An 11,449-nucleotide genomic window follows, 5' to 3' on the forward strand; every position below is an offset into this window, starting at 1 on the left:
ACCAACCATGAAATTTCCTAACCAGGGAAATTAAGGACAGTATGAAATTGAAAAAGAACATAAAACATGCGAAAGATGAGTGATAAATCAAATGATTGGGAAAACTTTAAAAGCCAAATAAAAATGACCAAATAATACAAAGGAGGGAGAAAAGAAACTATGAGGACAATCTGGAGGAAACAGTGAATATAGACACCTTAGAAAATGAGGCTGGGATAATAATAATGGAAAAGCAAGAAATGACAGAAAAGTTGAACAAATATAATGAATGTCTTCATCGTAGATGATACTAATAACATGGACAATCTAAGGATTTTAGGATGTAGATACTGGATCAATTGTTAACATTAAACCCAAGATACATAGATTTTTGTTAAGCAAAGGTGTTTAGGATATGGCCCAAAGACTGGGATATGGACTTAAGCCACAGATCAGCCATGATTCCAATGAATGGTGGGCAAGGCTCAAGGGGCTCAATGGCCTATTGTTGTTCCCATGTTCCTAACCACAGAGATATTGGATACATTGGCAGAAATCTTCCAAGAATCCTCAAGATTCTGAGAAGTCCCAGGGGACTGGAAAACTGCCAGTGTGGTATCTTTATTCAAGAGGTACGGAGACATAAACTGGTAACCAAGGCCAGGTAGCTTAACATCTGTCAATGGGAAAATGGTAGAGTTTATCATAAAGGATGTTATAGCAGAGCATTTAGAAACACAATACAATCAAGCAGAATCTGTACGGCTGCATAAAGAGGAAACCATGTTTGGCAAATTAATAAGGAGGATAGACAAAGAGGAACCAATTGATGTAATATATTTTGATTCCCAAAAGGCATTCGATAAGATATGCACACTGGACTATTAAATAAGACAAGGACCCATAGTGTTGGAGACAGTAAATTAGCCTGGATAGAGGATTAATTAATAAGTACGGATAAAGGGTGCATTTTCAGGATTGCAATCGGTAAGTAGTGGAGTATCACAGGGATCAGTGTTGTGGTCATCTTTGATTACAATACATATGAATGACTCGGATGATGGACCTGTGAACCTATTATCATCAAGGTTGCGGATGACATAAAATAGGCAGGATGGCAAGCAGAGAGGATGACATGCAGTATCTGCGGGATACAGACAGGTGGGCAAGTGGGCAAAAACTCGGCAGGTGGAATATAACATGGCAAAATGTGAGGGTAACTTTAGCAGGAAGAGTGGAGAAGCTGAATAATATTTAAAGAAGCAAGACTGCAGAAAGTTACAGTACAGAGGGATTCAGGAGCTCTTGTGCATAAATCACAAAAAGCCAGTATACAAATTCAGTAGGTAATAGGGAAGGCTAAGGCAATGTTGGCCTTTACTTCAAAGAGAATTGAGTATAGAAAAAGAGGGAGGTCTTGCCAAAACTGTACAAAGCACTAGTAAGAACAAAGCTGGAGGACTGCGAACAGGTTTCGTTCCCTTATCTAAGGAAAGATATAGTGATGCGGGTGGCAGTCCACAGAAGGTTCACTAAGACAATCCCAGGTATGGACAGATGTTGTTTTGAGGAGAGGTTAAATAAGTTGGTCTTGTGCTCACTGGAGTTTAGAAGATTGGTAGAAGATTCTTAAGAGACTTGATGGATAGATGTGGAGAGGTTGTCTCAATTTCAAACAGATGAACAGGAATTTGTCAGTCAGAGGGTAGTGAATCTGTCAAATTTATTATTGAAGAGGGTTGCTGAGGCTAGGTTTTTAAGTATATTTAAGGCTGAAAAGACATTTTTAATCAGTAGGGGAATCAAGAGTTAAGGTAGGAAAACAGAGTTGAGTATTATCAGATAACGATAATCCCATTGAATGCACATCTGATGCAACGGGTCAAATGACCTACTTTTTCTCTTATGGTTCAATTTGAGATTGTTATTTTCAGCTTGAACTTTGCTCTTTTAGCCCACACTCTGTGGAGTTCAGAAGAATGAGAGGAAATCTAATTGAGGTATATAACATGTTAAAGGGGACTGATGAAGTAGACGAAGTGAGGGTGATTCCTAATGTGGGGTAATCCAGAATGAGACATCATAGCTTTTTTAGGATAAGGATTGGCAGATTTACAACAGGGGTGAGGAGAAATCACATCTCTCAAAGGATCGTGAATCAACTTATCTCTCCTGTTGAGACCGTGAATTTAACAGCAGAGTGTGGTGGATGCTAGGGTACTGAATAAATGTAAGCAGGAGGACACAGACAGAGTTTTAATTAGTAGTGAGCTGAAGGACTATGGAGAGCAGACAGGTAAGTGAAACTGAGGCCAAGATGAGATCAGCCATAAGGTCATTAGATGGCAAAGCAGGCTTGGGGGACTGGATTGCTTAGTTCTTTTTTATTTAGAAAAGAATAAGAAGAGTTACAGGGAAATGGATCTAAAGTAAATCTGTCCTGTCTGAGAGCATGATGAACTATTTGACCTCCTTCAACACTTTAACATTAACAATCCCATTGTAATCAAACATATCAAATTGTTCATTACCTTTAAATATGATCCAAAATATTTTGTTACATACGGACTATCACATTGGCTTAAGACGGTTATTTCCTGTTGGATATCTTCAATTTCATCTTCGGCTTCTTCAAGGTCGATGATTTTGATAGCAACTACTTGCTGTGTGTGGTTATCAATTCCTTTGAAGACTTCACCAAAAGACCCCTTTCCGATCCGCTCTAGTTTGGTGAACAGTCTCTCAGGATCTGCCCGGTGATTCTGACAAACAGGGGAAAAAAAAACAACATTAGCAATGTAAAGGTTTGCTCCTCTGTAAGATAAACTGACCAGGCACTCATCGGTCATTGCATCTGCTAAAGACCTGGCCTCTACTGGCTAAAAGGCCAAGGTCACATGGGGACACATTGGGAAACATCACATTCCTCTTATGCCCCTCCAAAGTAGATGCAAAATCATGAGCAAAAGGAGATTGTTCAATCCATTCAGCTTTGGAGACCAGATCATTGAATCTTTTTGATAGACAAAAGAGTGCCAATGATTATGGGCAGAGCTGACCAAAGAGGAGTTAAGGCTGCCATCAGATCATCCTATTCAATGGCAAAGAAGACTTCACTGTGACTTGCAAAGATTTTGCCATTCTTTCATTGACACTAGGTCAGTCTGGAACGCCCTCCCTAATAGTGCTGTGGGTGAACCTACACTACTCATACTGCAGCAGTTCGAGATAGCAACTGGTCACCACCATCACAAGGACAATCAATGCTGGCCTTGGCAGTGACACCAAGATATGAATTTTACAAGGTCTGCCAACCTCCCCCTGAATCCCCAGGTCTTCCTTGACTACAGCTCCAAGCACACTGCTCAGTCCTTTGCTAACCAGCCACCATATTTATTTTAACATGACCAAGCTGAAATAACACAGATAAGATCAATACACAGAACTACAGGACCAAGCTCTCCTGATGAAGGGCTTTTATCCGAAACGTTGATTTTCCTGCTCCTTGGATGCTGCCTGACCTGCTGTGCTTTTCCAGCACCACTCTAGTTTTGACTCTGATCTCCAGCATCTGCAGTCCTCATTTTTGCCTACTCAACTATGGACCCCTATCAACTCTGGTTCAAACCACAGGTATCACCTTTGCAGTGCCAGCACTTTCTCATTACAAATGAATGAAGGAAGCCAATAGCCTCTGAAGTAAAAAGCACACTTCAAAGAGCTCAAACTTTTCAATCATTAGCTTTTCCCATACACAGCAATCTGCTTCCTTAACAGAACTGTACAGAGTCCAAGAACTGGAGGAAGCTAATAAAGGGATTCGCTGGTAGGGATTTGCGGAGTATGGTGGAGGAGGAAGCACTGGAGATGAGGGGAAACTGGAGGGTCTTTCTAGGCAAGGGAAACAAGGTGAGCTGTCACTGCTGAGCTTATCCGTCCAGGGGTGACAGTTATTGAGCCTGAGGAGTGACACATTGTCACTGAAATGGAGAAGAAACATTGCTGACTCACACCTCTTCCAGGACTGCAGCTTGTTGAAAGGAAAATATCGGTGTTTCTTTCATTTGGAAAGCAAGATCTTTTAACAGCATTTTGAGAATCACATTCTGCAGATGCATGTACAGATCTCAGGAAACTTTAGGGATTACTTGTGACTGCAAAATCTGTGCTTGAATACAGAAGGATCCTTAATTTTTTTTAAAAATCAATAACTGTGAGGAGATCCTCGCCAATGAGCAGTGTCTTACAATTTATGTAATTTCAGAAGACCTGGAAATTAAATGCCAATCAAGTTTTATTTTAAAAAATACATCAAGCACATAAATGTCTCCACACCATAGGATGGAGAGAGAATCAAGTCATCACACTTTGACAGTCAATGGCATTTCTATCACTGAATCCACCACTGTTTAACATCTTGGGAGTTACCACTGACCAGAAACTGAACTGGACAGCCATATAAATACAGTAGCTGCAAAAGCATGAGAGGGGCTAGGAATACTCATTTCCCATCTCCCAAAGCCTGTCCACCATATACAAGGCACAAGTCTGGAGTGTGGTGGAATGCATCCTACTTGCCTGGATGGTGCAGCTCCAATAACCATCCAGGACACAGCCGCCAGCTTGATTAGCACCTAACATTCCTTTGACATTCACTTCTTTCACCAACAACACACAATAGCAGCAATGTGTACTGTTACAAGATGCAATGCAGCTACTCGCTAAGACGCCTTTCAAACCCGGGACTTTTGTCACCTCAAATGACGAAGGCAATGACAAGATTCATGAAAGCATCACCACCTGAAAGTCCCCCTCCAAGCCACACACTTCCTGACTTGGAAATATTTCACTGCTCTCCCATGCTGCTGGCTTAAAGTCCTGGTAAGCCCCCTCTAACCATGATGGGCGTTTCCCTACACTACATGGACAGCATTGGTTCAAGAAGGCAGCTCATCACCACCCTGAGATGTACAGAATATATGCTGGCCCAGTCAGCATCACCCACATCCTGTTAATGAATGAAAAAAAATGATGTAGTAGTTTCAGACAGGACGCAGAGGGGATGCTGCCAATTAGTAAGAGGAAATGCATAATATGAAGACCTGCTTTCATCAGGGTGACACAGATCACAGAGATGATATAGTAAGAATGAGAAATATTAGGCAGAAGTGAACACTGCCCTGTAGTTAAGTGCAAAATTCTATGGCAAGTGATTTAGAGGGCAGAGCTCCTCCCAGAGAACGCTGAGGCCACAGAAATCAGGGTGAGCAATTGAGGCAAAGATTAGATTAGATTCCCTACTGTGTGGAAACAGGCCCTTCGGCCCAACCAGTCCACACCGATCCTCCGAAGAGTAACCCACCCAGACTCATTTCCCTCTGACTAATGCACCTAACAATCTGGGCAATTTAGAATGGCCAATTCGCCTGACCTGCACATCTTTGGAATGTGGGAGGACACCGGAGCAAACCCATGCTGACACGGGGAGAACGTGCAAACTCCACACAGGCCCGAGGCTGGAATTGAACCTGGGACCCTGGTGCTGTGAGGCAGCAGTGCTAACTGCTGAGCCACCGTGCTGCCCCATTAACCAGTGAAGAGTAAATTGGATATACAAAGAAGGGAAATTGGGTGGAGGGTATGGGAACATGGTGACAAAAGTGAGCAGCACCAGAGATAGCTTGGGTGCTGACTGCATTTCAGGGTTAAGACACGTCAAAAGTTGCACACTGTAGGAATCCCCAACCTCTCCTATCAAAATGGGATGAGTCAGCACTCCCAGCCAGGGTGAGACTACAGTGTGGCACTTAGTGCATACCTGTAACAAGCCTCTACATGATGGCACTGACGGGCGTTTGCCCTTTTCCATTATCCTGAAACTGTCAAGCTACAGAGTTTTGAATCTGCCTCACCCTCTCCTTAAGGCAAAGTGTCAGCATTCGTTTCCATAAGAGGGTAGTGCCTGGGGATAAAGGGAAGACACCGGGAGCTCTTCCCATCTTTCCGATCAGTTGTTTATGATTTCCATAAGTCTCCGTTACTGGTATGGTGCAGAAATTTGTTGTTTGACTTTCAGTTCTAATGACATGTCCACACCTCAGACAACTCTTGCCTTTCCACTTTGCAGTTGTTGATGAGTTTCCCATATATTTCCATCATTTTCAGATTAGTTTTGTTCTTGTCTCATTACTGCACCTCTCCCATGCCATACTGATGCTCTCGATGGGAAAAGATCAACCCAGCCAGGTCACAAACATCTTCAAGGTGCTGTCTGAAATCCAGTTTTGCTATGTGAGACAGGATAAAGTCTGCACACACAGCATTACCAAACACTGTATGATGCATGGTTCGATTCCTGATGAAGGGCTTTTGCCTGAAACGTTGATTTCGCTGCTCCTTGGATGCTGCCTGAACTGCTGTGCACTTCCAGCACCACTAATCCAGAATCAATGTATCACACTCATCAGGACACAATCATGTGTTTAATAATGGTGTGGAATCAGACTCATTCAACTGCCTTTCTCTTGTCATCCCCTCTTCAAAAGTAGCTGCATTTCAGGAACAATGTGTCAGCCCTGTGGTAGGAATTTTCCATCCATTGAAAACTAGCAGGAGATCAGCAATTACTGCTGATCGGGGTCTGCACCCAGACCTAAATAGGGTCAGGTTGTGAATGGGAAAGGAGAGGCATGAGGGAAAAGACAGGCTTTATTTGATGAAGTGGTTTGACAGGGATGGTCAACCTTAGGAATGGAGAGGAAGGAACATGGGAACAACATCAAGCCATTCTGAAGGACATTGCCAGTGGATTGCAGGGTGGTGATGGCCTAGTTGAGTTGCTAACACAGATAAACCCTAATGTTGTTTGTCTTCTTTGAATAAAAAAATTAACTTCCTCAAGAATCCTGGACTAAATTCTGAGGAAACAACATGGGAGTCAGGAAAAATAGCGAGGGGGGTTTGGAAGAACAATTCCAACCTTGTTGGCCGAACACTGCTTGAAGTGATAGTGGAGGATCCCGTACCATCTGAAACCGCGACTATCTCAAATCGAACATTCTTCAGTGGCGGACCCAACAGCATCCAGAATTCCCAAAGCCATGATGCATTAAAGGGTCAAGAAAAAGCAGAGATACAAGGCCATTTTTGAAGCTTGGATTAAAAGCTTGGGAAAACGAGGTGCAATTTATGTGGGACCTTAGAGGATCGGAGGGAAGCGGAGAGCTAAGAGAGGCTTACAGAGAAAGCTCCAAATCGTGGGAAGCACTGATTATACATCCTCTTGGACTAGGACAAAGGCAAGGAGAAATGTATAGATTGATGCCAACAAAGGAACAAGGTGGGAGGACAGATCAGAATGGGCACTGGCTACCTGTTCCCGTTAGGTCGACAAACACAGAGCTATTGGGCAACTGGGTTTTGACATGTTCAAGCATGGGGAGCAGTGTTCCTTATGACAAATATCTCAACCACTGAACACCTAGATCCCTCTGTACCCTGGATTTAGAAAGCCGCTCTCTACTTAAATAATATTCTCTCATTCTTCCTGCCTAAATGAACAGTTTCATATTTTTCAAAACTGTACTCCCCCTGCCAGGTTTTTGACTACTCAACTTATCCATATCTGTCTACAATCTCCTTACACCATCTTCACAACACATTTTCCTACTTTTATGTCATCTGGAAAATTAGTTACCATGCCTTCACTCTTTCTTCAAGTTATTGATATAACTAGTAGAAAACTGAGGTCTCATTGTGGGACTCCACGTGTCAAATCTGCCAATAAGGAAAATACTAATTTATTAGGATTAGGAATTAGATTTTATTGGCATGTGTAGTCAAGAATGGGAATACAGTGAAAAGTGCATGGTGCTGGTACACTACTTTTTGTCATTTATATAAATGATTTGGATGTGAGCATAACATGCATATTTAGTAAGTTTGCAGACGACATCATAATTGGGGGTGCAGTGGACAGCAAAGAAGGTTACAACAGGATCTTGATCAGATGGGCCAGTGGGCTGAATAGTGGCAGATGGAGTTTAATTCAGATAAATGAGAGGTGCTGCATTTTGGGAAAGTTAATCTTAGCAGGACTTATACACTTAATGGTAAGGTCCTAGGGAGTGTTGCTGAATAAAGAGACCTTGGAGTGCAGGTTCATAGCTCCTTGAAAGTAGAGTCGCAGGTAGATAGCATGGTGAAGGCAGCATTTGGTACGCTTTCCTTTATTGGTCAGAGCATTGAATCTTGGAGTTGGGAGGTCATGTTGCAGCTATAGAGGACATCGGTTAGGCCACATTTGGAATATTGCATGCAATTCTGGTCTCCTTCCTGCCGGAAGGATCTTGTGAAACACAGAGAGGTTTAGAAAGATTTACAAGGATGTTGCTAGGGTTGGAGGATTTGAGCTACAGGAAGAGGTTGAATAGGCTAGGGCTGTTTTCCCTGGAGTGTTGGAGGCTGAAGGTGACCTTATGGGGGTTTATAAAATCATGAGGGGCATGGATAGGGTACATAGACAAGGTCTTTTCCCTGGGGTGGGCGAGTCCAGAACTAGAGGAGATAGGTTTAGGGTGAGAGGGGAAGGATATAAAACAGACCTAAGGGGCAACTTTTCCATGCAGAAGGTGGTAGTTATGGAATGAGCTGCCAGAGGAAGTGGTGGAGGCTGGTACAATTATAGCATTTAAAAGGCACTTGGATGGGTGTATGAATAGGAGGGGTTTAGAGGGATATTGGCTGGGTGCTGTCAAGTGGGACTAGATTGGGTTGGGATAGATTATCGGCATTGATGAGCTGGACCGAAGGGCCTGGTTCCATGCTGTACATGTCTATGTATCTATGTACAAAGTTACCATTCTCCAACGCTGTTTAAAATACAAAACCAGAAATATTTTTTAAAAAGGAAATAAAAGAAATAGAGCCAAAAGAAAAAAGGTCCTGATCTTAAAAAGCCTATCCAAAAGGAAAAAAAGTCCAGATTTTAAATTCTTGTCTTCCTGGGCCTAGCCCTGGTCTGGATATTCTGTTTTTTGCCAACCATAAAAAAATCAATCTTCTACCCATACTCATATGCTCTACCCTACACCATGAGGTCTTAGTTTGCACAGTAACCCTTAACATGGCACTGCAAACAGATGCCTTCTGGAAATCTAAATACAGCATGTCACCAGGCTTCCTTTTATCCCCAACACACGTTACTCTTTCAAAGAACTCCAGTAAATAGGTTAAACATGATTTCCCTTCCGCAGTACCATGTGGACTCTTCCTCAGAGAGATTCTCTAAGTGTCCATTCAATGAATGCCCCACAACGAATGTCAAGCTAACTGATCCGCAGATTCCCTTTTTCTGCTGCCCTCCCTTCCCGAATAGAGGAGTTATATTTGCCACTTTCCTGCATGGAACCTACCTTGATGCAATACATTGATGACGTCAATGGGGCAGGGCCAGGGACAGGAATCATAGCTCCCTGTGCTGCTCCTGGCTAAAGATTGCCCAGCCCAAGTGAGTCAGGCTGACTTCAGCACCAAGCCCATGTTATCAGACCCAGCTGTACTTCCGCAACATAACAGGTTCTTGATCTGGGGTCTTGCTAGCCTGCAAGTCCACCAGTTTACTCCGTATCACTTCCCACATAACTGCGATTTCACAAAGTTCCTCCCTCCCTTCCACCTTCTGATTTACAGCTATTATTGGAATGTTTTCTTTTGCGTGTCATTTTACTGGTTAATACTTTCCAGTCCCTCGTTGAAGAATGTCACAAGGAAACCACATTTTAAGGCGGAAATGACAAGCATATTCAGTCTTGAGAAAGGCTCATTTCATTCTTGCTCATTTCTGGGCGAACAGGTGGTTCTCACAGAACAGGGAAAGGTACAGAACAAGACAGCCCAAAGTGTTTTTAAAAAAAAGTGCTCTCTGAACCAGTCCATAAACCTGCTGTGATTACTCAATGGATGTTCTTTAATGAGTGAGTCTACACACTCTGTGCTCGATTCATCAAGCGATATTCTAGCCACTTGGCAGCTGCTGTGATATACTAAATACCAAAAATAAACTTCAAGGTTTGTTTTCTTATTGCAACAATGTCCTCAGTCTTTGGCAGCATGCAATCTGAATTTGCAGTTCAATGGGGAGGATTGTATTCTGCAGCCTTGGCTTCACACAAGTTAGTTTCTGTTGCTTTTTCTGCCTCCTCCATCTCTTAGCTTCTTTATTTCCTTTCTCTCCACAATGCCCAACAGTCCTCTACCAGACAGCAGGCTGCTGACCATCTGCTAGGCCTTTCCTAGATGTCCTAAAGTGACTGAGTGCCAGGGGCATTGGAAAATTGCTACCCTCTCTCTCGCACATGTACACAAGCTAATCCACTTAACATAAACACTCACTCAGGAAAACATGAGGACTGCAGATGCTAGATATCAGAGTCTAGATTAGAGTGGTGCTGGAAAAGCACAGCAGGTCAGGCAGCATCTGAGGAGCAGGAAAACTGACGTTTCGGGCAAACGCCCGTCATCAGGACTGAAGGCAGGGAGGAGAGATAAATGGGAGGGGCGCTAGGGAGAAGGTAGCAAAGAGGTGGATGGGGGTGGGGATGGAGGTGATAGGTCAGAGAGGAGGGTGGAATGGATAAGTGGGAAAGAAGATTGGCAGGTAGGACCGGTCATGGGGATGGTGCTGAGCTGGAAGGTTGGAACAGGGTAAAGTGGGTGGGGAGCGGGGTGGGGGGGGGGGGGGGGAGCTTCTGTACCCTAACCTTTATTCCCCCATTTCCTCCATACAGTAGCCCAGACAAGATATGCGATTTCAATATGTGCCTAGCTTCCCACGCAGAATAGGCTGCTGCCACCAACTTTTCAAGACTATGACGAGGAGGAATTCCTTCAATCAGAGGCTGGTGAATTTTTGGAATTCTCTACTCCACAGAGAACCTTGGGTGTTGAATCATTGAATAAGTTAAGAAGAAATCAATAGATTTCTGGATCTCCTGCATCTGTGTGGGTTTGTATTGGGTGTTCCTGTTTCCTTCCACAGTCCAAAGATGTGCAGGTTAGGTGGACTGGCCATGCTAAATTGCTCATAGTGTTCAGGGATGTGTAGGTTAGGTGCCTTAGCCATGGGAATTGCAGGGTAATAGGGTAGGGGTCTGGGTCTGGGTGGGATGCTCTTCAGAGGATTAGCGTGGACTGTGGAAATTCTACTTCTATTAAGGGATGTGGGGATAGTGGAAAGAAGTGGCAAAAAAGATTATCATCTGTTAGCAGCTACATTTAATAAAGAGTTTTTTTTAATATTTAAAAAGCATCAAAAGGTATGGGCGACACAGCTGGAATATGGCATTGAGAGGTAGGATCAGCCATGATCATACCGAATAATGGAGTAGACTCAAAAAGCTAAATGGCCAACTTTTGCGATGCTCCATTCTCCTATCCCCAAGTTCTGTAATATGTCAACTTGCCTCCATTA

The 11,449-nt window shown here is 43.3% G+C and overlaps 1 protein-coding gene across 1 annotated transcript in view; it reads right to left on the reverse strand.

The window, feature by feature from the left end:
- Positions 1-9,619, reverse strand: part of stk26 (serine/threonine protein kinase 26) — a 53,864-nt gene extending 44,245 nt beyond the window's left edge. Inside the window, exons 1-2 of the mRNA XM_060832347.1 lie at positions 9,530-9,619; positions 2,511-2,741 (exon numbers count right to left, since the gene is read on the reverse strand). Of these exons, the coding sequence (XP_060688330.1) occupies positions 2,511-2,741; positions 9,530-9,619 (321 nt within the window). The remainder of the gene's footprint in view (positions 1-2,510; positions 2,742-9,529) is intronic.
- Positions 9,620-11,449: the final 1,830 nt, after the last annotated feature.

Source organism: Hemiscyllium ocellatum, chromosome 11 (assembly GCF_020745735.1).
Source record: "Hemiscyllium ocellatum isolate sHemOce1 chromosome 11, sHemOce1.pat.X.cur, whole genome shotgun sequence".
Taxonomy (NCBI): domain Eukaryota; kingdom Metazoa; phylum Chordata; class Chondrichthyes; order Orectolobiformes; family Hemiscylliidae; genus Hemiscyllium; species Hemiscyllium ocellatum.